General features: G+C 42.3%; 1 protein-coding gene across 1 annotated transcript; it reads left to right on the forward strand.

The window, feature by feature from the left end:
* The first annotated feature begins 400 nt into the window (after positions 1 to 400).
* On the forward strand, positions 401 to 26,843 carry lypd6 (LY6/PLAUR domain containing 6). The gene is made up of 5 exons (XM_020456609.2): positions 401 to 568; positions 19,895 to 20,068; positions 23,147 to 23,245; positions 23,993 to 24,123; positions 24,709 to 26,843. The coding sequence occupies exons 2-5, from the start codon at positions 19,951 to 19,953 to the stop codon at positions 24,880 to 24,882; spliced, it is 522 nt and encodes a 173-aa protein (XP_020312198.1). The 5' UTR covers positions 401 to 568; positions 19,895 to 19,950; the 3' UTR covers positions 24,883 to 26,843.
* The last annotated feature ends 1,044 nt before the right edge of the window (positions 26,844 to 27,887 follow it).

Below are 27,887 nucleotides of genomic sequence, written 5' to 3' on the forward strand. Positions count from 1 at the left end.
TTAAAGTGTGACCAGTGGAGGGCGTTGATCTGCAAAATAATGAGTCATCAAACGTTTTAGGCTATTCATTATTAAAATAAAGAATATGAACTAAAATTAACGCTATGTAGCCTTAACATTGGAACCATTTCAGAACAGACTCCAGCTCTGACGGTGCCGAGAAAAATATGGAATATTGATTATCCGTCTCTAGTTTTAAGGATTAATATTTTTTGCATTCAAAGGACAACTGCAATATTATTTCTAATCAAATGGAGGAATAAGGGAAAGGCTAAGTGAAAGTGCGGTGTCTGTCTGTGTTCCTAATTTGAATGTGAACCTACTATCGAGATGCGCAGCCTATTGGGACTGTCCCAGTCGGTATTGAACACGCCTCCCGCCACCCGTCGTCAACTAATGTATTCCATTTCCAAGACGTCAAAGAGTCACAGAGCCAATACACCGACCTACCGACGTGCAATAATCCGCAAAGGCAACACACGGAGGAGTGTACATTTGTTTTAGAGCCGTGGACTATTCAAAAGCTGGGACCTGGGGTGAAGTTTGACTGCTACAGGAGGAATTCCTAGTAAGTGAAGTGTTTTGTTTATTTGGTAACTACAAATACTCAATGGGATCAATAAGCGACAATAGAGTGGCTGTGCGGTGACATGGGTAAACAGAGCCCCCCAAGAAATAAATGGATACATAATTTATTATTTGAGAAAGAAAATGAATATAACAAGAATGGAAAATAATAGAAAAGCCAAGTGCAATAGACTATGAAACTGTATCCAGTGCACACTGTTTTGTGTTGTATTTAAGCTCTTCTTGCAGACCCACTTAGACCCCCATTCTCCTGTGTCAAGACCATAACATGATGACCAGAATAGAGAAAAATATTATCCATGCATGAATAATACTTACTTTATGGATGGAGGAAATGTATCCTGTCATTTGAGTAAAATATAAATGTGACAAATTCTATTTGACTAACATGAAATATATTTGAAAGGCTGTTTTTGTTTGTTTGACATTAATAAATTATACTCCCAGAACAACAAAGGACTGTCTGATTGTCCACAATATAGTTGCTAGGCTACAGATTAGTTACGTTATTATTACACAATTATTACCTAGTTTCTATTGAAACCAATAACATTTTGCACATTTTATGTTACTAAATCAAGAGGTTGGGGTATTCAAGGAATAGAAACTATGAGCTCCATTTGGACCACACCTCTGCCAGATTGTACTAAATGCCATGCAGGTTTAATTTCACACATTTTTTACAGACCAGGGTCCAGATCCACTGTGGAAAAGGAACTCAGTATTGCAATGGATGTGAATGTAGACTAGCAGGTGCATTGAGGCTCCCATACCCTTGTCTTGTCCATGTACAGTGTTTTCCCTACCCCCGGACAGACGCATCTATGGAAGCCAGAGGTTTGAGGTTGGCTGTAACTGCCTCAGTAGTGGAGAGGTGGGGGCATTGTTCACGGGGGGCTTACTGCTGTTGCTATGTGGATTTTCGTGCATCTGTTTGGGAGTGGTCTCTCTCATCGCTCCATATTCTGTAGAGCAGAGGTTGCTGGGGGGCAAATACTTGCCCTAGTCTCCTGCTCTGCTCCCTCCTGCTAGGCTGCTCCTTTCTGTGGTAGCTCTGTCAGTTTGGCTTAGATCACCTTGCTGTGCTCTACCCCTTCATATTCCATGTATGGGTGCCACTAAAATCTGGTGGTCAGAGAAAATAACTGGTGATGCCCAGAGGTTCCACCCTACTGTTACATAGACATATCACCCTGTTTTGATCCTTATGCAACAAGGCATTCACCGTGTTTTCCGCCACCTCTATTTCCTTGAGGTTTCATCTGTGTGTCAACTATACTGAACAAAAATATAAACGCAACGTGCAACAATTTAATAGATTGTACTGTGTTACAGTTCGTAGAAGGAAATCAGTCAACTGAAATAAATAAATTAGATCCTAATCTATGGATTTCACATGACTGGGCATAGGCCCACCCACTTGGAGCCAGGTCCACCCACTGGGGAACCAGGGCCAGCCAATCAGAATGGGTTTTTCCTTTTATTACAGACAGAAATATTTGTGTCCAGTATATTAGCTAACGACACAGATAGAAGGACAAACTATCAAAGCTATCCTTACCAATCTGTGCCATAGCACATCATCACTGACGATCTTTCTTATGAACTGATGCATATGCTGTATGTGATCAAAATAAAGGAGGAAACTGATATTTGACCTGAATAAGGGAAGAGTTGGTTCAATTTAAGCATTTTGCTATAAGTATTTCACTACACTAACAATAACATCTGCTAACCATGTGTATGTGACCAGTAACTTTGTGTTTTATTTTTTATTTGATTTGGTGTGAAGCTCCATCTGTAGTCTGGCTCATTGATAATCGTGCGGCGTGTGAGTTGGGGCAATGCATGCTTTTGTAAGGAGGGCATCAGCATAACAATAGAGCATGAGAAATTAGTTTTTGAGGTGAAAGAATTTAGTCTTCCCATAAACTGTGTGTTTCTGTGGGCTGCTCTGCCCTGCAGCACGAGGCTGATGCCTGATGCCCACGCGTGGCAAGAACAGGCATGGGGTCCCCCGGGCCCCATTTCAGGGGGATTGTATGAATGGGCCTTGCTCTCAACAGAAATCACTTGCTGGAGCTGAGGAACACTCGTCGGATTGAGATTCATATTCATTTTTAAATCATGACTGAGAAACACAAATGTATTGAAAGAGCATAATAACTTGATAAATGTTTTGTGTGTGTACTTTTCAGGATTGCAATTGTCAAATATATGATGAGATTCAGTGTACTACTTACTGTGATGTTAGATGTTAGGATCAATTCATTTAGCAAGACTTATAGGATCTAAATGTTTCAGATTGATTTGTTTAACAGTCCATCTATCACACAGGACATCTACATTTTGGGTCAGTTTATTGCACTCTCTCCTACAGCTTATATATGCACCATCATTAAAATGTATATTAACATTGCACTACCTCTGTGTCATTGATGGATAGATCTACAACCCGATCGACTCTGTTGTGTGATGGATTAGTGAGGTATCCCCTGACTAGGTTGAGAAATGTACTGGCATCATGTCAGGTGGGTAACGCTCTGTTCCTCCTCATTAGCTTGGACACATTCCATTATGTGTTGTTCTGATTGAAAGTGCTCCCGGTCAGATCTGTGACTGCCGCTGGTCCAATGACCCTGAGTGACACCACCGGTACTAGTGATGTGGCTCTACGGCTGGACAAAGACAGATGTAGGTAGGGACACCTGCAGGGGACATAGTGGTGTGGGGATGGAGATCGGAGTATGGGGAGACACACAGGTATAATTTGAGATGTGGGTAATAACAAGGATGTGGAGACAGAGGATGCAGGTATATGGGTCATTATCCTCGGTAGGTGCAGACAGAGTATGGGGGTTGTTACCTGGATAATACAGGTATGGTGGAGGTGAATGGTAATGGGCTGCTATGGGAACCCTCACTCAGTCATGTACTGGTACAGCCAGCCCTACTGCTGAGCCTCCCCACTTGGTTGATGGATGGCTTGTGTAACATGCCTTTGGTCCTTGGTCCGTCCCTTTTTGCATGCGAACACATGACAAATAAGGCCTGTCAAGGTGCGCTCAACTCTGTGTTGGTCTTGCCAGAATGCGCTGTTGGCTGTTTTCTCAGTGGTAAATTATCTCTCCCTACCATTTACAGTATCTGAGTTACCTGCAGTAATTTACCCTCAGTGGCAAAATGCTGTTGGGAAAAAAACAGGTGAAGAATGGTGATAGTGCTGCATCTCTCTCTCTTACACACACACACACACACAGGGAGTCATTGTGGAACATGCCACCCCTGTTTCCCGGTGTAGACCTGGATGCCAGACCAGAGCATGTAGATAAAGAAAGAGCTTTTTGTGGCCTTTGATATTTGTATTTCACTTCATGAAGAGAACTCCTTGGTCACACATCCTTTTTGGGGTTAATGTCCACATTTTATATAAGGGTCGATCTCTATCTCTTCCTGTTTTAGACTACTCTGTTTTTCTCTCTCCTCTCTCTCTTTCCCCCTCTGTCCCACTGTTAAAGACATTAAACGGAAATACTCCACATTTTTATAAGGAGACTTAGGAACTTCTCAGCTGCCCTCGCAAATCACTATTGCACGCTTGTCATCGCCGTGATGTTCAAGTGGGTCACAGCATAGCAGAGGTCAGTGGTGGACTAGTTCTGAGCTATGATAGGGATGTTTAAACCAGTATGAACCCTTCAGCCAGCCTTTGCACAGCAGAGAGTGGCTTTCTGTCTCCAGTATCTCAGAGACTGGGCCTGTAGCGGGGTACTCTCTCCACTCTCTAGTCAGGGTGTCACTGAGGAGTAGCTGTCAATAGGATCAGGGACAGGGATGGATCAGGGACAGGGTCAGAGATGAGAAGGCTTGCTCCATAGCTAGGCCAGGCCCGGGTTAGTTTTCCTCCAGGGCACCTGTCGTAGCCAGATCATTCACAAATGAGTTTAATAGTGTTCAAAGGGGCTTTTTTCTTATTGTGCCAATTCCAAATGATGTATTTTTTAAATTTAACTAGGCATTCTTATTTACAATGACGGCCTACACCGGCCAAACCCAGAAAACGCTCGGCCAATTGTGCGCTGACCTATGGGACTCCCAATCGCAGCCGGTTGTGACACAGCCTGGATTCAAACCAGGTTGTCTGTAGTGACAACTCTAGCACTGAGATGCAGTGCCTTAGACCTCTGCGCCACTCGGGAGCCCCTTATGTATACTGTAATGTTAATTTCAAGTACATAACATTTTGAGTATTGTCTTTTCAAGGACAATACTTGTAGCCTGGAAATGTGTTAAACAAAGGTTACTGCAGGTTATGTGGTTCCCTCTTGCTACCGTATATCCCTGTCTCTGACATACTGCTAATGCTGCTCTCTGTGAATTATTCAGCAAAGTTTGTGGAAGCTTAAACGCATGGATGACTTTTACTACCAGACCTTTATGTTCGGTGACTGCACCACTGAGTTGTCTAAGTCAGAAACCCTTCTAACCTAGAGTAGTGGTTCCCAAACTTTTTATAGTCCCTGGGGCGGCAGTGGTTAGAGCGTTGGGCCTGTAACCGAAAGGTTGCTGGATCGAATCCCTGAGCTGACTAGGTAAAAATCTGTCGTTCTGCCCCTGAACAAGGCAGTTAACCCAATGTTCCCCGGTAGGCTGTAGGAAACTACTGGAATGATTTTCCATGGCTGCAGAGGGGTGTGGCCTTGCAGAATTCAGTTCAGTTTCAGATTTATTTGGATTCTAATCACCCCTTGGTATCTTTCCCAATGGTTTAGTGATCAGATGTATTCGACTTGTCCACACTGCCTCCTTCTAGCCTCCCTCAAACCAATGTGTGCCTGGAAGAAGCTTGCATCCTGGGGTGAACCTGCTGTCTCTTTTTTGTCCTGTTATATTGGGGTTAAGTGCTTGATTACCATAATCTGCTGCAACTGTGAGTGACACATCCTACATTTTCAATTGATGTACATTTTCTGTGTTTGGATTTCATGCTGTTCATTTTCTAATCAAAGACTGTAGATAGAAAAAGTGCAATTAAATTGCAGTGAAATATGAAGAAGAAGCACTCATGGCTGAGATTTCAAGGACAAAAAATACGGATGAAAGCAAAGAGGGAGAATAGCATTTCTACACGCGGAGAAGAGAACAGGGCGAAATGTTTCATTTGGGGAACACTTTGAACTAAATGTTTTCCCCAAGGAAAATAAATCAGAGCTTCTTGAGGAAAAGCAGAAAAATCCACTGTCACATTCACCTTCTTTGATTCACACATTGTGACATATATACTGTAGTCCCTCCCATGTTATGGGGCTATGGTAGTCTGGTTACCAGTCTTTTGAGCGAACATTTCACTTCCTGTCATTTGCCAAAGAATTAGGATGAAATCCTCTGATCTCCTCGAGCTCATTAATGATAGGCCAGTCTCTAGTAAATGAGGAGTGGTATGTAATAGCTGAACAGAGACAGCATCTAGGCTAGGGCTATGGTTGGTTAACCTCTATTTTAGTATGCAGGCAACGTCGTCACCCTGCTCAACACTTTGAATGGATCGAGAGCGTAAAGGGGCACGGTTTTACTATCTACAACCAGAGATACACTCACCACGTCCCTTCAGATCATGTCTTTTGATGATCTTTCTTTGAAGTTCAGCACTTTTAGTCCATGAATGTGATTGGATTGTGTCTTATGCATAATTCATGCTTTGTAGTAGTAAAATCCATCTTTTATTTCTTCTGCAACGTAACTGTAAAAATGTTCTGCCACACAAAGGGCAGTAAAAATCAAATAATTACGATTATCATTTCCTTTCTATAAACAATTGTCTGTATTATATTCTGTTTAATAAATTCCTAAGCCTACATATACTTCAATAATCACAGTTATGTATCTCTGGAGTAAAATACTAATTCCCTTCCATGACCTCAGTATTGCCAATAACCAAAGGTCCGATTTTAGGGGATTTCAATCTCTTAAGCCCATCTTCAATTGACTGCTTGAAGCTGTTATTCCTGACTGTGAATCGATCAGTCCAATTTTCCTCAGGTGACATGGTCGTTGTCTTCAAAACGAAGCGGCCAGTCATTCTGACTTTGAAGTCAGGTCTTTACAGAGCAGAGCATTTAAAGCTTTATGCACCATGTCTAATTGTGTGGTTTCTTTTGACAGACTTTGGTGTTGGGAAGAAAGGACAAAAATGTGGTCCCAAACCACTCATATTTCCTGAGGGAAATGAGTTCTCTGTAAGATAAGACTGGTCAGATCAGCGATGTAAGGTCTCCTGTAACTACGTACACGGTCACTTTCAACAGCTTGCTAGGGAGTAAATCAGAGAACCGGAGACTTGTTGAGTTCTGGTTGGGAAGGTTCAGCCTTCCTGTCTTTTATAGACCGTTGACTGGTGGTTTATGCTGGTCCTGTCTTCTATCCAGTCTTCCTACCAGACCCAGTCTTACCATTGTTGGTTTCTAAAGTTCAATCAAGCTCAAATGTAGACAATCAAAACCAACTTCTCATAGTTGAACTCATTCTTAAATGGAGTGCTGTACATTTCTTCATTCTCCTGGGGTACCTAATTCAACCTTTAAAGTCAGCAGTCCATGCCCTCCCTGTGTATGTGGTGTGAAAAATCTTGAGCCAGGGTGGTTTGTGCCGTCCCTAGTGCCTCTATTAAGACAAAATGAAGAAAAAAGAAAACAGTCACCTCCAAAATCCCAATTAGCTTCCATGTTGCCTTTCAACTGGACCCACGGCTTCATGTCACCCTCAAGTACAAGGGGATCAGATCCACCCCTGCAGCCCCTCTCTCTGAGTCTGACTCCTCTGCAGCTGTCACAGGGTACATTATCCCCCCGTCAGCCCCTCTGATCCCAGTCATACCTCAGTCACAGTCACCCCTCCTCTCCTCGTGGGCCCGGTCCCGTATCAAAAACTTCACACATCTTAGCCACCCTTCAAAGAGATTTGGTGTACTGCGCCCTCTGTTTCTCATGCAGGGGCTTTAGCCCCTTCACAGGCCAGCCAAACAATGTGGGAGAGCTGGTATGTCCCAGAGGAGGGGGGCGACGGGCTGACTGCGCCTCTCCTAAGCCCCCTGCTAAAGCATTATGTGTAGAATAGGAGCACTTGTACATCACATCACACTGGGACGCAAACATGGATGCCTGTCTCACTGACTGATCGATAGGCAAGGCCCATGTACATGTAAACTGTGGTAAGAGAGGGGGATTTGGGAGAGAGAGAGAGAGAGAGAGAGAGAGAGAGAAAAGTTCTCATTGTGATCCTTAAAGTGGTACAGTTAAAGTCAAGTGGTCCAGTTTGTACAGTAGATGGAGAACGCCATTGTGAGTTGTATTGACCTCCCAGGGAGCTTTTCCTGTTTGCTTGGTAGCCACCCTACATTGTGTGGTTTACGGTACACAAACAACATGTACCACGTGAGGTGTTATGACGGCTTCTGTTTCAATGTTGGCATTCCTATAAACCTTTGTTTAATTCTGCTCATATTTGCTTTGAAATGAAAGGCTTTTTTGGTGATCACTTTATGATCTTTTATTTATTGTATTCATCTTTATAGTCTATGTGTATGTCGTAGACATAATTCAATACTAAAGCACACCCATATTTATTTTTATTTGGACTCAACACAAGCCATGTTTTGCTGTGAATAAATGCAGGCAAAAAAAATTATTAAAAGCTTTGTTTGAAAAAACTACAGCTACAGGCCAGAAACCACAGAATGTTGGGAGAAAGGTAATTATTCTGAAATGTGGAAAATTACACTGTAATTATGACAATTGCTCGCTTGGTATTTGTTACATGATGTCATGACAGGGTTTGAGTTAATGTGATTTATGTAGGCCTAAATACTTTAATGCATTCGTTTTAATGGGATAAAGTTGAAAGGAAATGAAGCTTTAATCACATTGCACTTGGACCAATCCCTTGCAGTAAGACTATAACTTTGGGACACATTTGAATGTTCCCTGCTCCTTTAAATAGAGTGGTGTCCTATATCCAAAGTAAATGACTAGCCTACTCACTAGCAATTGAATGGCACATAGTGGCAAATACAGCCACACAAATAAACACGGATTATAATGACTGTAACTGTTGAGGCATACAGTCCATTGAGTCTTCATTTGATCCAGCTTCTCCTTCCTTCTGTTATATTGTTACAGTCCCAGACTATTTCAAACTACTCTGCAAATCTGCGCTATTCCGTCGTTTATGTCTGTCATAAGTGTACCTGCAGTCTGAGGTAGTGTAAAAAATAAATAAAAAACGAATTGACTGACATCGGTTTAATTATTTGAATTCCATTTCGTACGTTTTTCTTCTGTGAGCTCAATGCACACATTGCACAGTTTCTCGAAAGACAAATCAGATCCAGCCTGAGCTGTGTGATGTAGTAGGGAGTTTTAGTTTCTAACAGGCCAATATTCCACATAGTTTAGTGCATAAAGCGTGGTAATTAACTACAATGACCATAATCCATTGCGCATCTACTTGTCCAGTCTTGTGTTTCTTTTACGCCTGCTACTGAAAAGACAGAAGAATGTGTGATCGTGAAGGGATATAGAGAGGACCTGTTGCTTCGCAATGTATCTCTACCTGAAAATACATGATCTAAGTGATTGATAGTTGGTGTTCAGCAGTCATAAAAGTATGCCTTATTTACTTTGAAAAACTATAGTGATTTTGTCAGACGGTATAAGCAGCAGCTCTATAGAGACGAGATGATGACATGGAATGAAGTAATACAATCCTCAAATGAAGCAAATGTAATAGACATAACGTCTGAAATATTTTATTAAAATAAAATAATGTGAATAAATGATGGTTAATAAGTGATAAGCAGTAATGGGCAGTCACTACCATCATGTGACTTTTATTAATTGTTTTATTCTGTTTTGCTACAACATTCAACCCAAATGATCAAAACTGAAATCGAAAACTGATTATTGTTTAGTAATCGAACCAAACCAACCTCAAAATGGACTAATAGCCAGATCCCGTGTCATGTTAAGGCCAAGGCAAAGTACAATACATGTTTTATCTACACAGGCAACATGCCACTGCTTTATTATTGTACAGTGGGCGCCCTTTTACTCCTGACCATGGCATTTTCTGTCAGTAGCCAGCAGCCTGTTCCCCCCGTGAGTACCAGCTACATGGTTAATCCTCTGGATCTTCGTATGCGCCAAACCTTCGAGATTGGGGATTAAAAAATTATACAGCTGACTTGGAGCACTTCAAAAGAAAACTGCTGGATTAGGGTTGTGCTGGTCGCATGTAGGATTTCAATTAGCCAGCCAGTGATTCTGATCCGATTTGACTCCGACTCCCAAGTCCCAGTCAAAGTCCCAAATGATACCCTATTCTCTACATAGTGCACTACTTTTGACCCGTGCACTGTGGGCCCTGGTCAAAAGTAGTTCACTATATAGGGAATAGGGTGCCATTTGAGATGTAACCACAGGTTTTGTGGGATAGACTACCAGAGGCCAGGGGCATTGTTGGCTGCTGCCATATGGCAAATAACAAGAGCGGACAGTCCATGTTGATGAAGCATTGTCTCATTTTGTTTTGGCACTTTTGAATCAATGGGAGGCTTGGGATTTGTCTCGACTGCGGTTGTCAGCCCTGCATTTAATCAGCTTGACTTTGTTTCTCTGAATCGTCCTGAAAGAATGGCATAATTGGATTTGTTAAGGGACAAAAGGTATGCATACTGTATAGATTTGTCATGCTTTTTTTCAGTTGTGCAGGCAAGTTCCGACAAACCTCTCCTACTGTAGCATACTGTAGCTTTCTATTTTCTATTTAAGCAATAAGGCCAGAGGGGGTGTGGTATATGTCCAATAAACTACGGCTAAGGGCTGTTCATAATCAGGCAAATGCGGAGTGCCTGGACACAGCCCTTAGCCGTGGTATATTGGTCCTTTATCACAAATCCCTGAGGTGCTTTATTGCTATTATAAACTGTTTACCAATGTAATTAGATCAGTAAAAATAACTGTTTTGTCATACACGTGATATACCACGGCTGTCAGCCAATCAGCATTCAGGGCTCGAACCACCCAGTTTATAATAGCTAGTATAATATTTTATACCACTCTGCTACCCAGGTACAACGCTGTTGAAATGTGCACAACTGTTAAAGACCTGCAGCACAGAAAGAAAAGCTTGCACCAAGAACCTCAATATGATATATATATATATATATATATATATATATATATATATATATATATATATAAAATATTGTAGTCATATTACTGGTACTTTTGAAAAACGAAATGATTACTTTTAAATTCAGAAAGGATGTTTAAAAAAATTAAATACATTATGACATCTTTAGTTTTTTTCAATGACATTCAATTCAGTGTTGAAAAAAAGGTGCAAGTGTACATTAGTTCCACCTGAGTCTGACCACAAGTCAGTGACCACTATGATGACACACCAAATGTGTTTAATGAATCAGTTTTGTCTTCTTCTAATGCCTCTTAAGGGAATGTAATCCAAAAGTAACTGAAAGTTATTAACGTTATTGAGTTTGGGTAATCCAAAAATTACATTACTGACTACAATTTTGGACAGTAACTAGTAACTGTAACGGGTAACATTTAGATAATAACCTATCTAACCCTGCACAACACTCTCCCCTGCCTACCTCTCTCCCCCCCTGTCCAACCAATTCTCCCTCCCTCTTTTTCTGAATCTGGTCAGACCAGTTCTCAGAGTCACTAGACTGCTGGTGATTTGCATTTCTCTCCCTCTCAGAAGGGAGGAACCATTATTCACAGGTCATTGCTCAGCCCAGGAGATTGTGTTGCAGGCCACAGATTGCCTTACCCTGCTGGCATCCTCTCCAAGAGACACTCCTGCTGCTCTCACCCACAAGGAGGCTCAGGCCCAAGCATTTTGGGTTGGGCTTTAGAGTAATATGAACATTAGGTCTGACTTTGGCACTGACCTGAAAGAAGATTGGGATGGGATGACTTTGCGTCATCCGCTCTTTCTCTCGAGACAACAAGGTATACTAGGCAGCCAGTTGTAGAGAGGCAAGGCAGATTTAATTCTGTTCTTAATTTATGTGCATCTGTAATGAAATTAAACATTGGTGAGACTGGATAATATTGTTGTTTCTAGTCTTCTTTATTAGCCCAGCACCTATGTTTTTAAGGATGTGCGTATGACCACAAACTTTTCTGTAGACTGGATAATATGTCACCTACTTTATAGAATTTGGTAAAGGATGATAAACATGCTAGTAGTAAGAACCAGTAGGTATTTGATTTGTTGAGAGTCACACGTGGAGAGGTTTGAAGCAGTGTTGTTGTGTGATGAATGGGGTTTGTTTTCCCTCCTCCGATATCCAGCTGAAGCAGTGTTGTTGTGCGATGAATGGGGTTCGTTTTCCCTCCTCCGATATCCAGTTGAAGCAGTGTTGTTGTGTGATGAATGGGGTTTGTTTTCCCCCCTCCGATATCCAGATGAAGCAGTGTTGTTGTGTGATGAATGGGATTTGTTTTCCCCCCCTCCGATATCCAGTTGAAGCAGTGCTGTTGTGTGATGAATGGGATTCGTCCCCCCCCCCCCCCCCCGATATCCAGATGAAGCAGTGTTGTTGTGTGATGAATGGGGTTAGATTCCCTCCCCCCTTCCGATATCCAGTTGAAGCAGTGTTGTTGTGTGATGAATGGGATTTGTTTCCCCCCCTCCGATATCCAGTTGAAGCAGTGCTGTTGTGTGATGAATGGGATTCGTCTCCCCCCCCCCCCCCCCCTCCGATATCCAGTTGAAGCAGTGTTGCTGTGTGATGAATGGGGTTCGTTTCCCCCCCCCCCCGATATCCAGTTGAAGCAGTGTTGTTGTGTGATGAATGGGGTTCGTTTTCCCCCTGTCCGATATCCAGTTGAAGCAGTGTTGTTGTGTGATGAATGGGGTTCGTTTTCCCTCCTCCAAGATCCAGTCGAAGCAGTGCCGTTGTACAGTATGATGGATAGGGTTTATGAATGGTAATCATTTTTCCCTCCTCCGATATCCACAACCATGTGGAGCTATTTATTACTCACCTGGGGCCATGTGGGGCACTGAAAGGGATCTTAAGAGTAATAAATTCAGCTTTTCTTCATTACTACCCCATTGACCTCTCTCACAGCAGGCACACACACACAGGCACTTCCTGGCTAATTAAACTTAAGCACACCCAGACACACACCCTTTGCGTTTGCATTTAAAGCCACAATCCTGAATCAGTGGTCGGTTGCCACGACCTGCTATTTTGTCAAACTGAAAGGGAGGGGTTTGGAAAATGGGACCACTTTCAAATTCATTAAAGGCTGGAGTGATGCTTTTCCATTTAACCTGTCACCTCAGAGTGAGACTCCCCATCTTGTGGAATTGATAGCAAGAGAGAGTGAAAAATATTACACAGACAAATAAGTAAGGAGAGACAAACAAAAGAATGAAACAGTCACGTGGTGTTAGAAAAAGAGAAACGGTGGATTCTGTCTAGGTTCCTCCTCTTCTCCTTCAACAGTGATTACCTCTATGGCTGTGCCAACTGCCAAACAACAGTCTATCAGCCCTCCCTTCAGACCTGTTAAACAAAAGAGAAGATTCTAAATACAAACAAAAGACCACAGCTTCCATTTGCACAGCGCGCCAAAAGGCATGAAGGCTTTGACGACAGGTGTAGCTTATGGCAGGCATCCTGGCAGAGGTTTAGAGAGGCTGGTACGATTGAAGTTGTTCCACTCCAAGCATTTCCTGACTGAAAGGTTGACATGCACTGGAAGGTTGCCTTTCTGAACCACCCATTAATTATTGTCTTATGACCAAAAAAATACGAGAAACATTTTATGTTTTTCTATGAACTCTGTCTGGACCAAGGATTGATGTTTATCTCACATTATTAATGCATGAATCAAAGAGGAAACTGTCACTGGAAAGACATTTCAAGTGCTTATTCCAACACAGATGAAGACATGGGGAGAAATGTTATGTGAAATCTATTTTCTTGAATCATGGCACAGGTTGTGAGAAGTTTTTGGCTAGTGTTAAATTTGGCCCTGATTTTGTAGGCGATTCCTTTGTAATTCGATTGACATCTGTAGATAACCTATTTTGGAGCAGTCGCACTCTTTCTCGATCATCCTCCATTTCTGTCAGCCTTGTCATTTTGTTTCCTCAAAAGTCAAGTGAGGCACCTGCTGACACATGGCTTAGCGTGTAACATGTAATACTAGACTCCTCACAGAGAGATAGAAGTACCTTAGCATGTTAAATACGAATTCTCACAGAGATATTAAGGCCAATAAGATGTCCTTTCGCTTCTGTGTTGACACCTGCAGAGTTTAAATAAGCCCGTTGTCCCCACTCCCAATGTCAATGGGATACCTGTCTGTTTGTGTCCTTTAGCTTTCTCCCCATTCATACACAAGGTATTATTTTGCAATCCCCAGAGTAAAGGTTGAGGCAGAGGTTAATCTGGTGAATATCAGAAACACTCATCTGATCTGCCTCATCAGCCCTGTGATCAGTCAATAGTTTTTGCGGCTGGTTTTAGCAGTTCAACAGTCCTCCAAAGGACTTTTTGTGCTACTGAGAGAGTGGTTCCATCTGTGAAAATAATGGAATTAATTCATTACTGAACACTCCAAAACTGGTGAATCCTGGAATTGTGGAATTTTTCTAAATAAATGGTCTAAAAGTATTTGTGTAAAGGATGCCTGTTTTACCTGTTTATACCTTTTGCATTAGTGCAGTGTTTTATACAACAGGCCTGTCAAAGTTATCCTAGCATTGCAGATTATCATTCTTGGTCCATCCAAGAATAGTCTTCATGTATTTGTCTGTTTCATGTATTTGTCTCTCTACCTGTTACAGTAGCAGGAAAAGGAAACAGGAAATGGGTCAGTGTTCCTGCTGGTTGATATGTACACCTCTCTCTTTTGGTCTCTCCCTGAATACACTGTGGACCTTTTGCCATGATAACAATCTCTGGGAGGAAACTCAATGCAGTCCACCGTGGCTACAGAGTGCCACAGCGCCTTGTCCAGGGGGTCAGAAGGTAGAGCATTACAAGGGGCCATGACTCTGCACAGCTTCTGGGCATATGTTGTGTTTTGTGTTGGTGGTTGTGGTTTTCCTGGCATCACATTGAAGGTAGAAATTGCAAGTATTATGTGTGTACATGAGAGCCGTAATGAACAAGTGTACTTGAAAGAAGTTGAGAGACACTGATTCAGGTGTTGAATATAACAAATTATAATAAAACAATCCCCCTAACCGTGACCAACCCCTCGTGATTTCCCTTTGCACTTTGCAGTGGGGCGTTGCCAATGTTCATGTTATCCTATTTACAGTTACTGTAACACAGCCATCAACGTGTTTTAGATGCATTATTATGGCCAAACCGGATGGGATGTTATGGTCTGGACCTTGAAGGGTTCACTCCAGTCATCCACAGGTTAGTGTGCTGCTTAAGGGGAGAGTGTGGTTGTAGAGATTAGGTCAAGAGTGAAGTTCAGGCTCGATTTCCACAGTTCAGCAAATTCAGCACATTTTTTGAATTCTCTTTTTTTCCTGACAGCTTTGACAACCTATATTATAGTTTTATTTGTGTAGTATTAAATATCCACTCCAGCTCCCTAGCACCTCATTTATCACCTGATTTACTTAACAAAAGGCACATCTCAATTAGGCGGTTCAGGTATTCTCATGACATGGCACAAGTGTGGGGGGGGGGGGGGGGGGGCTTTCCTCTTTTGTCCTCTATTGCTCCTATATTGTTCCAGCAAGCAAGGGGGAGGCAGATGACATCAGAGTGAACCATCAGACAAGTCTTTGATTTGCCAAACCCTTGAATTTTGCAATTGTGTCTTAGAAAACCCTATTCTGCTCTATTAGTGTACTTTACTGTATCTATACTTGTGGAATATCATTTTTCAACAGGAAAAGTAAACACATATCTGTACTTTGTCTATATCAGTTGACTGAACACACTCGTCCTCGTCATGATGGCTCTGTTGCAACGTGTTGTACTCTTCGTTATTGCTTAACCTATTCAAATCAAATCTTAAAGTTGCAGACTTACATTGAGTATTAAGATTGTTTCATCATGCCCTGATGGTTTACTTAATTTCATATGCAAAGCTAGAGCACAATCACAACATTGTCCTATCGATTCTATCACAGAACAATCCCCACACCAAACAATTATATTGTTTTCATAAATCAGGTACCCTGCTAATACCTCAGACTATAGTGACTGAAAATATTTGCTCAGGGTCATTAGTTAACAAAAGAAGCTGACTTAACATGGTAAGATAAGATAATTGTGTTTATCTCTTCAACAGCAGTGTGAAGCAAAGAAGAGAAAGCATACCCACAGTACTTACTGTATGAGCCAGAGCCCAGAAAATGAAAGATGTTTTGTTTTGGTACACTGAAAATCCAACAGTGTGTCAGTGTAGCCACACCCTGAGATAAAGATTATTTGCTCAGTCTTTTAGATTTCTTTGGCCCATGTTACAATACCTTTTAGCTACCTGCCTCAAGGTTCATAAAACAACACAAATCCCAATCACCACTAAACATGGAAGAGCAGCTTTGTTTGATGATGAAGGTATGGAAATTCAGAGTAAAAGGTTGTGGTGTGGCTGTGGTCTGAGATATTGCTGGTTGGTTAAATACATTAAAGTGCTTTATCACTCCCCAACCACCCTGGTAGCCCAGGGTGACAGAACTCTAATGGCCTTGTACACCTGTCCTTAAAGGCACAGTGCAGTCAAAAACGTGTGTTTTATATATATTTCCACACTATGAGGTTGGAATAATACTGTGAAATTGTGAAAATTATGATAACCCCCTTTTAGTGTAAGAGCTGTTTGAAAAGACCAGCCTGTTATGGTGGGATGGAGTTTTGACCTGTCTGGTGACATCATCAGGCGGTAGATTAGTTAATAGACCAATAAGAAAGAAAGTTTCAAACCTCTCTGCCAATAACAGCTAGTTTTCAGTTCTCTCTCCCCACTCAGACCCCTCAGACAGTGCTAGCAAAATTCTTGCTTGAGAAATTGCTCTTTGCTAAGAAGCTATTTTTGTTTCTTTTTGACCATTTTAATTGAAAACAATCACATTAAGGTACTTAATTGTTACCCAGAAATGATTTGATATTCGGATAAAAATGGCTGCATTGGACCTTTAAAGACATCACCGGGCGGATTTAAGAGGCAACAGTCCGTACAAAAGATGGCTTACGGGAGACTTCAAAGTTTAAAGTCTCAAGGCGATGCTGCTATTTGTGAGCAATATTTGATTTGGTTTGATGGAGCACTGTGAGTACATTCACACTAATCAGTTTGAGTCAGCTGACTTTGAGAGCTAATCCTAAAATTACTTAGTGAGGCTCAGAGGTAAATCCTCTAATGCCAATAAGTATCAGTTTGACTGGGGGTGTCAGATATTACCAGATGAAAATGAACTAAGTGTGAACTTTGGAGGAATTTGTTGTTGTTTCTTGCTTGTATTGATCTTAGGAGTGAGACATCTTACTCAAATTCAATTCCTTAATCAGTTTGCTTTGCACCCTTCTTTGTGTCTTGTTGTGCCACACAAATTGCTTGAGTCAAGTGTATGTGACAAATGTGTAAACGGCAAAAAATAAAGAATACAACAACCAACCACAGGGCTATCCCTTGTCCCGTGGCCAGGCAGTCTTCTGTTCCGTCAGCTCTCTCTGACAGAATGGGCCAAGGTCTTTCTCAGGGTGAGGAGAACACAATTACCCGATAGCCAACCCCTACATTTCTCCCAGGGTTGATGGACGAGCCTTGTCTCCCAGCTCTCAGGCTGTGTCCCGTGCTCTAGGCTCTGGAATGGGATTTCCCAAGGGACAGAGGCCCCATCTACCCTGGCTACCTCGGACCTGTTTGGGAGACTAGGAAAAGGACACTGAATGGAAGTCAGTCCATTCTACCATTCTCTGGAAGGTCAGGGCCATTTCACCATTCTGTGGTGAAAACAAGAGTATTGGAACTCTCCTCCAATGTGACTGTGGTTATTCAGACTTTCAGAGAAGTCAACATCTACCCAGAATCACTAAGTGGGTCAAGAACATGGGCCTTGGTGGTGAGACTAGACTAGACCACTGCCTCCTTCTGCTGAGGAATTCCTGAACCTAATGAATGTCACAATATTGTGTCTGGGTAAGGCTGGCTTGTCTATATTGGACATGTTGTGGGTTACTGGGTATTTCTTCAGAGAGAATTGGTCAGACCGTTAAGCAATCTTGTCTGGGAAAGTCAAGGGAAATCCTCACGTAATGGTAAAACAACCCTGCTCACACGTAAATGTCTTAACCTTGCTCACACAGACACACAAGGACACAGGCATTCCATTAAAGGCATACGAGTACAATATTAATGTAATCATTTCACCCTTCCCCCTCTAATGTTGCCAGGGAATCCTATGTTTTGTCACTGTTAAGTCTGAAACTGTAGGCTAAGCGTAATTCCCTTTGTTGTGATGGTGACACATCTATCCAATGGCAGTCACCCAACATCACTATCCCTCAGGCTTTGAAGACAGACAGCCACAGTGATTCTATAAGTGATCCTGAATAACTTCTGATTAAATCATATTTCCCTCTCATGTCTTGTGGTGACAAGTGTATAAGGATTTAGTTTAGAAACAAATAACAAACCAATAACATTTCAGTGAAGACTGTTTCTTTATTTGTGGTGAAAGCAGAGTTAACAGAAAATACCTTATAATTTACTGCATATGTTTTTCACCTATAGAGCCCTGGAGAAATTGATACATTGGTAAAAAATGATATATTCTTATAAATAATAAATTCAACTAATCAATGAGTAAATAATAATAATATAATGAAGATATACTTATTATTTTCTGAATTTTTATATCATAAACAACAAGACACACTTATAAAACAACAAAAATACCACACCTTTCCAGTTTCCACCCACCCTTCCCACACAAAATGACAAAAACAGTCAAAAAGGAACATGTAAATGATTGAAAGAAAATGGACTCTAATATCCATTACGTAGTTAGAAACATAACACTTTACAGGCACTACATGTTTGAGTTTTGAGTCATTCATCACCGACATGCAGCCACTCTCGACTCTGCTGTTCTGTTGTCCAGGAGGCTGGGCTGCTACCCTCCTGGTCTTCTGAGGAGCCTGGCCTCTTCTCCTAGTCTTCAATTTAACAGCATTCACAACACAGACCATCCCCAGCAGGCCACAGCTCATCAATGAAGAATACACTGTATACTGTAGAAATAGTAATCTATGCCAAAGCGGTCTTTCTCCTCATGAATTACAAAGGTCCGAGGGCCTAATTGGTACACACAGCCTTTTATCAACCCCTTCAGTTATGACTAAACAATAGAGTAGTACTCTCCGCTCTCTTCCACTGACAGGTTAGAGAGGACCAGATAGATGTATGGTTGAAGAGCATTTATTTGGGTGTTCAATCCTCAAGTATTGGTCGATCTTCAAACATAGTAGATTTGTCCAATATGACATTGTACCCTTGAACAGTCTTTTTTTGATCTACACAACCAGGATAGAGTATGATTAGAGTTAGAGCTGAGAGACGTTCGAGAATCATTTTGTGAGCAGGTAAGACCACCAGCATATACATTTGGATATAATGATTCTATTGATTTGGATGCTTCACACAGAAGTAACTGTTTATTACTATCCCAACAGTTTTTTGTATGCCTAACTCTGTTACTGGTTTCTCACTGCATAAAGACAGAGCTGGACCAGAATCAAGACAGCATGAGGGCTGATGATGCATGAGAGTCTGGTCCCTGGCAGACTGACTGGTGTCATTGATCTAATGAGGAGATGTTTGACTGGGGGATAATAGATGCAGGCTGTGTCCCAAATGGGAACATTGCCTGACCGGGGTCAAAAGTAGTGCACCACATAGGGTGCCATTTTGGATGCAACCCTAATGATGAACACTGCTCTGTTGTTTCTGGTCTGGTGGCTGATTGGAGGATGTCCAGGGCTTCAGGGTTTTCCTCTGTCTTTTCCAAAAGGGCTGGTGACTCCCATGGTCACTGTACCATATAGTTAGGATAGGCAGTCAGGATGCTTTGATCAGAAATCCAAATCGATTTTTTTAAATTTTTAAATATGCTTTTTTTTCTTTGAAATGAAACAAAGTAAATTGTGCAAAGTGGAACATGCTATCGCATTGGCTAAAAAAAGGAATATAACTAAGAGTTGGGTTAAATGTGTGCTCTCTTTCCACTGCAGGTGTCCTCGTGTGATTGTCCAATCAGAGACCTGCATGTGTGAAGCCGCGGCCAGCAATGGAACCCTGGCCTGCAGTGGCCTGGGTCCTACTGCTGACGGTCATCGCTGATTGGCTGAAAACAGCCCAATCAAAGGACTTTACAGAACAGGACATCATCTACCTCCACCCCTCAAGTAAGAATCAGACTTTATTATTTCATGACCAAAAGTATTTAATAGAGTGATGGTGTCCCAATTTCCCAGATGAGAGCGATATGCTTCTAGACATCCAATACTAATAGCGTGAAAGGTTACAAGTAATTTACAGACCTAATTCACTATGTCCAAAATGCAGCTGACTTGCATGGAATTGGCGTTTGTGTTGGACGAAATGTATTACATTATTCCGACAAGCTAAGAAAATGCCCAGAGTTTGGTCTGATGCGATTTGGATGCCTTGTAGATCAGTCAGCAGCTGTTATTGCACTCAGAGATCCCACTTCTGCTAACATCGTCAATGATTTGACCGGACTGCTATAATCCCAGTCACTGGGTGATATAAAATTGAGATGGTCAGTCAGTCACCGCTGTCGGCTTTAACTGTTAATCAACTGGCCACGCCACGTCCATGTATTCATGTAGCACAGCCCTTTCTCTCTGAGAACGTGTAAGCCTTATAAACTAGGCTAGGGGGAGACCTTCAGCCCCTCAGTCCCATGTAAAGCTGTCAATAGACTGAGTCTGTTATTACAGGCCATCTCTAATGGAGGAGAGGCCCCTCTGTCTCTCTGTCTTTCTCTCGCTCTCTTTCTCTATGTTTCTCCCTTTCTCTTTCTCTTTCTCACACACACACACTCACACACACACTTTTACCGTCTTGTGATGAGACTACTTCGTTAGATGAGCCCCCTTTGCTTATTACATCCCTCATAACTGCGGCTTATCCCAAACCTTAATAGACTGCTCTATTCCAATTTTGACTGACCCTTAAGAGTTATCAAAAAGTCAGTCAAAGGCTATGCTACTCAGGAATAGCTGTTAGGGGTGTATATCCAGTGAGGTTGTGATCCCAAGCCAAACCAGACAGATCTACAGCTGGCACAGCAACTGCCTGCTCCCTCCCCTCTCCACCACCAGGCCAGGCTCTTTGATCTGAGGTATGGGGTCATGTGACTCCACGCATAGCTACCCGGCACAGTCAGACGCCCCACAGTCACCCATGTTGTCACTGCCTTCTGCCGTCTGCCTTCTTTTGTCTCATCCACACATTAGCCCAGCACTATTTCCACTCAGCCCCCCCCCCCCCCAATAGAGACACTACACCTTAACTATAAGACCAACTGCAAATGGCATAGACATCTTATTAACGTTTATTCAATATTTTCTGAATCAGAAACAATGAAACACATTATCAATAAACCAAAGGAATGCTTATAGAGACTGTTATCTTAATTAGAATTCTAGTGGTCTGAGCCAAGTCGTGACAGTGACGACCAACAAGACTCAGCTGAGGGTAACTGATTGATTGCTGTCCTCTGGCTGTCCCTATGACTCGAGACAGAATGTTCCGGCATGGGCAGAATGTGGACACTCACTAATTGGTCCTCAGTGTCAATTAGATCATGTTCCCGAGCCACAGGAATGGTTGCTTTCCATAACATAGTACTCTCAACTCTCTCTCCTCCCCCCTTCTCTCTCTCCCACCTTTCCTCCCTGTCTTAACTCAATGTGCACCCGTGGCCAGTATAGGACAAATGGTAAATAGATACAAGTCATGTAAGTCACATTACAGCTGGTAAATTGCTGCTCCACATCTCAAGTCCTCTTACAGGCCTTTTTCCTAGTTTGTTAGGTCAGAAGATAAGCTAAGTTGCCTCGACATGGCCTCTGTACAACAGTCTTTTCCCCTTTTTCAGACCCCCTGCAGGATCACTTACTGTGTGCAACAAACAGACTGGGTCACTATAGGCTTCTGTAGAGGGGCATATGCTAGGTATAAGCTCCCAGATTAGGGTCTGAAACAACCCCAACTCTCCCCAGGAAGCGGGCATGTTAGAGGTCAGCCCTCCCACGTCTCAGAAACAGGTCCCTGTGTAGCCAGAGAGAAAATCTCTTAAGATCTGTGACTCTTTCATCACAGAGAGGCAGAACTCCCTGGATCAGGTTAACACCGTGCCGGCTTTCTGGGATACTGCGGGAGATATCCGTGTCAGCTCGAGGCCACCCCTCTAGTCCCCGTGGGGATTTGGTAGATTGTGTGTGTGTGTATATGTGTGTGTGTTCGCGTGTACGCGCATGTGTCCGTGTCTATGTACATATGTGAGCATGTGACAGGGTGTTTGCGTAGTTGTGTGTCTGTCTTTGTGTGTGGGTGTGGGAGGGCTCCTAGGGAGCGGTAACTAACCAGACATCCTGGGAGATGGAGGGAGGGGTCATGGTCTAGCTAGCAGTGACGAGGCAAGGCGGGATCATGGCCTGCGTCCTAAATCGCACCCTATTCCCGATATACTGCACAACTTTTGACCAGAGTCCTATGGCCTACATAGTGCACTGTATAGGGAATAGGGTGCCATTTGAGACGTAGCCATGGTGATTGGCAACAAGCTTTGTGTTCTGAATTAAATTTGCCTGACCTGCAGACCTGCAGCTATCATTGGGGAACGGTGTGGAGGAGTGGCCAATCAGATTAATGTAATGGTGTGAAACTGGAAAGACTAACAGCTTCTTCGTCCGTTTGATCACAACAGATGGCCCACCATGGACATTTTCCATCCTCTGGGGACAATGCATTGAGAAGGGAGGCAGCAACTGAGCTGCATGGTATTAGTCGTAGTGTTTCACTGAATTAACAGAGTGCATGGGGTAAACTGTATTTGGCAATTTAAGTCTTTATCAGAACAAGTGTGTGTGAGCGAGATAGAGATTACTACTAGTCATAAACTATGTACAGTATGTTGGTGCAAGTTCCCCTCCCTAAAGTCCATGTTATACGAGTGATTTTTGTTTTACTAATCCAAAATAACGCGTTCCATGCATTCCAAACTTATTTATCAAAAAGTTCAATCTTTTTCTGGACAGATTTCATAAACTAATACTATTATTAACCCAGCTTTTAGTATAAGCGTGCTAATCTTATTCAATGTTTCAGGACTTCTGTTCACTTAGGCTAAGTGTTTGTTGGCTATGGCTGTGTGACTGGCTATGCATGTCCCAGTGCCCTGGGCATGACTCTTAATCAGTGTGTGGAATAAGTGTGTGTGTATGTTTCTACAGCCACTCCATACCCAGGCGGGTTCAAGTGCTTCACATGTGAGGAGGCACCTGACAACTACGAGTGTAATCGCTGGGCGCCAGACCTGTACTGCCCACAAGGTGAGTCAAAACCACTTGGGCAAACCAATTTTCTTTTCAGCACCGTTGATAACAACAGTATGATTTCAAGCCCTACTCATTAAGTCATAATAATAGGTTAATTCTTTACTCCTTCTGCTTTCAGATAGGACCTATTCTTACTTTGTATTTAAATTAGGCATTCTTTCCTTCTCTGAGTACTGCCACAAAGTTGTAAATTACCGCTCTGTTCCTTCAATGGAGGCCTCGGTGTATTATTAAGTATATGTCACCCTGCTGTTGACATGTTTAGCTCATAAATAGCTAGTGAGTTAGCTTGGCTCGACCTCTATCCGACTGATTTACAGCTCACTCTTAAAGACTAATAAGTTACTCTTGGCCTAGCCCAAAAAAATACACGTTCTTTGTATAAATAATAGCCTCATAGATCGTTGGATAGAGACATGCACTACTTGAACAAAAGTCCCTGGAATGCTCTCTGTGACGTGGTATGATTGGCTTTCCTCCAGGTTTTATGGGTTTGATAGTAAAAGTGACATACTGTCATGTATAGCTTTGGAGTATATCAGATACCGTATGGCAGTGGATTCAATGCAGGAAAGGGTCAGATGTAGGTAGCCTATAGTGTATTTCCCCACGACCTATGAGCAGAAAAGCACAGCTTTTCTCTCAATTCTAACTTAACTCAATATCCGTCCATGCTAACCAAAATGTGGTAGCTACAGCAAGAGGTCAATAGGTCTTATTTACTATCTTTATTCTCAACAGAGACCAGATATTGTTATACGCTTCACAAGATGGACGTGGAGGGGGACAGTGTTTCCGTGACAAAGCGTTGTGTGGCTCTGGAGGACTGCCTCTCTACTGGATGCTCTGAAGAAGACCACGAAGGAAACAAGGTGAGGAGTGGGAACAAGTGGAAGAGTGTTGAGCCTAGTGTTGGGAGGTTAGAATGGCATGACGTGGGGCAAGGGTTTCTCTGGTCGTAATTATTCTAGTTGACTTTGGGCATGGCATTTTTCTGACTTGGAATTTTTCAGTCATGACATAGACCGAGGTAGATGGTGTTGTAGCCAAACTACCGCCAACAGGGTAAAGTTTATGGTTGGATCTCAGTCTATGGTGGTGGTCAAATCTTGACTGGGGTCAGAGCCAGGGTCAGGCAACGTGAACATGGCGCTTTGTATTATGGCCCTTTCCCAGTCACCACCACTTAACTGTGCTTTTGAGTTAATCCGGAGATCCTCCAAAGTGCTCGCTCCAGATAAGATAAAGAGAAGGGTTGAAACTGCTCTCTCTCAGTAGGCTGTCATTCTAATCCCCGGTGAAAGGTGTGTGTCTTCACTACCTCGGAAGTCTGCATTATTCCCCATTGAGAGACACAGAGAGGGAGAGAGACATAGAGAGAGGGAGGGAGAGAGAGAGAGAGACCAGAGAAGACGTAAGCGAGTGTTGTATCTAACGTTTCAACTTCTCTCCTTTAGGTCTGTACGGCGTGCTGTGAGGGCAATATCTGTAACCTTCCTCTCCCCTGGAATGAGACGGAGGCCGTGTTCGCCACCACCTCACCTCTCAGCGGCACCACAGGAATCCCACAGAGCTACAGACTAATATCCTGCCTCCTTTTCCTCACCCTCCTCATCTCCAGCTATGTTTGAGAAGTGGAGAGAGATACTGACATATACAATTGTCTTTACCAGTTGAAGGCCTGACCCAACTGTTAATGTATTCCGATCCAACTGTTAATCGATTCAATCTACACCCTATGGAAATAGTACTCACTGCAGTTTTTGACAGTTTCTTTTCCTTTTAATTAAAAAGGAATCCAGTTTTGATTCCATTTCATCATTATGCTTGGTTTCAATGAAATGTGCACTTAGAACTGGACACTGATACTGCTTCTAAAACACAGGCCATATGGCTGTCAATCTTGAAGGATAAAACATAATAAACATCCGAGTATGAAATGACATAATTCTCCCCCTACTAGTCTTCTGCACTGGGACAGAAGGAGGGGAAACTGTAAACCTTGAAATGTGTTGTGGCATGTTTGGATTCGTCAGTAGGCTATATACTGTAAGAGTTTCAACATGTTCCAGCGATGAGGAAGAATTGAAGAACAGCTTCAGCTTCTATGAGGATTTGTCTGGTTTAACGTTTTTATGTTTTTACATTTTCACATTTGTGAGTCCGTGCCTCATGTTGTATGTTTGACACATGTACATATACATAGTATTTATTTTTTTATGGAACATTGTTGTTAGAAGGTGAATATGTCTGTGTGAAACGTTACGCCGGTAGGTTTATATAATAGCATGTAAGTGTAGACTACATCTTTTATTTTCCAGCAGGAACAGGTGACATAGGCGCTGCACATCCTTTTACGTCTAGTATGCAGAAAGTATTTTTACCGACATGGAAAGAGAGCTGGGCGCTTATCAAACAAACACTTAACCCTTCGGTGTTTCTGTTGTGGGAAAAAAAAAAAAAGGATCAAAGTTAATTACAGGTCTATTTTAGCTTCAAAATTGACCGATGATGAAAAATGAATCTGACTTTCCACACGATACAGCTACCCACATACCTCAGTGCAGCATTTTGTTTGGCCTAGGCTTTGGAAGCTGTGCTGTAACTGTAGGACAAATAGCATGTTTTTATGTCTCGTCATTTCAGTTTTAGTGAGAGGCAACAATAAATGACTTGCTTTGTGCGCACACAATTAATTACTGACACTATGTGCTCTTCAGGAGACTTTTTCTCACAAGTGTTTGAATGTTTTTGTACGTTCTTGTGACATGTCCCTCTGATGTTTGTACTGTGCTCTGTTCTGTGATATGTTTCTCATCCATCACTCTCTGTTGGCGGTGTGGTCGCCTGTCCAGGCGGGAAAAATGCAGAGTTAGCAAATACAGTGTTATTGTTCTCCAGGATTTCTGATTTATTTAGGCTGACCGCCCGAGACATAAAGGAGACTGGTCACTTCCCCCCTCCAGACCTGGGTTCATTTACTATTTTAAATCATTGCTTGGCTCAATGGACCAATAGAATAGTCCCAAAATGGCAAACCATGCTCATATAGTACTTCAGGCAGACTAAAGCAAACGATCAAAGTATTTGAAAGATTTCAAATAGTATCTGAACCCAGGTCTGCCCTCCTCCCTCCCTACCACACTGTCTGTTCAGTAGGACTCCAGCCAAGCAGCAAAAGGAAAACAGTGAAGCATGATTTACAGAAAGCAAACATTTTTACCTACTGTAATTTGCTCTGTTAACATTTTATAAATTACATTTCGTTTTTTATGGGGTAACATAAGGGCTAAAACATGTTGTGTCCCTTTAAACCAATCAGGCAATACTAGATTTTCCCTTTTAAATATTTTGCCAGGACTTTTGTACTGTGACCTGAATGCCAACATATCATGCCAGATGTTGCCTTAAATAAATGCTGTACAATTCATGGAAGAAGTGCTGGTGCATGATCTTATCTAGTCATGTTGTGCCAATTGACGTTATGTAAATATCATCTCTGTTTGTATATGCAATGTCTTTGTACATAATTGTATATATAGATGTGAAGGACTTTGTAACTTCATATTAAAGATGAAGACATGACCACTTAGCCAATGGTGTATGAGATAAGTGTTATTTGAGTGACTCAAAAATACTACTGTGATGCTGGATACCATATTCAACCAATGGTCTGACCAAACTAGGCCTGAATACCCATTTTTGTTTATACTATCAGACAAGAGAATCAGCACGCTATTTCACTGAAGTTAAACAGTTGAATGCTTCGCTCTCACCATAGTAGGAATCAGTGGGTGATTCCTTTGTCAGGATCATTTGATAGGTGTTACATTTTATATAATGCTTCTGCATGCCATTACTATTTAGGTCCCACAAAAACATTTCACCGTTATTCCCCTGTTTTCCAGTCGTCCTTTTTTCCACAGATTGCAGAGTTTCCAGACACTGCAGCCCAAGCCCTGGCGTGACGCCTATAAATCTGCTGTGTTTTTCTACCCATCGACCTTTCAGAGGCGGTGACGTCTGAGGATGACTCAACTGAACTGAGCAGACCTGTGTCATCTGTAGAATCAGCCGCGGTTCCTGATAAGCCATCCTTGGAGAGTTGTTGTAGGGGCCCCTGATGCCCTGTTCTAATACTTCAGGGTGGAAAAGCAAACAAAGGACCCTTCAGTCTGGACAGCGTTTATGCCCACTTCTTGAGGAATGACCATTATGTTGATCCTCAGGCCAAGGTACTGGTGGGTTACAGCCACTGGCAGCAAGTGTCTGATGTATTGCACTGAGAAGTAATAGGATTGGACCGTTGGCTTTGTAAAAACGCATCATTCAAGAGAAGACATTCTTTGAAGCATTGTAACACCCTATTCTAAAACAAATGACAAATCACAGTCTAGCTATAAACAATAAAGTGTCTGGTGCTCTGTTAAAATTCAGATCACTTGAGCAAACAGTCTAAACAAGAGCCCAAATACAATACAACAGTAAAGTCTGTTTGGACTGGGTGATGTCCTTCATGGTAATTTATGGTTTGGTTCCAGTGGCCTCAGACCGCTCCCATAGTGGGACGTAAATTGGGAACATGACCCCAGTTGGATAGAACTCTAGGAAGGTCAGAGGTTAATATCCTGGGACT

Source organism: Oncorhynchus kisutch, linkage group LG2, assembly GCF_002021735.2.
Source record: "Oncorhynchus kisutch isolate 150728-3 linkage group LG2, Okis_V2, whole genome shotgun sequence".
Classification (NCBI taxonomy): Eukaryota; Metazoa; Chordata; class Actinopteri; order Salmoniformes; family Salmonidae; genus Oncorhynchus; species Oncorhynchus kisutch.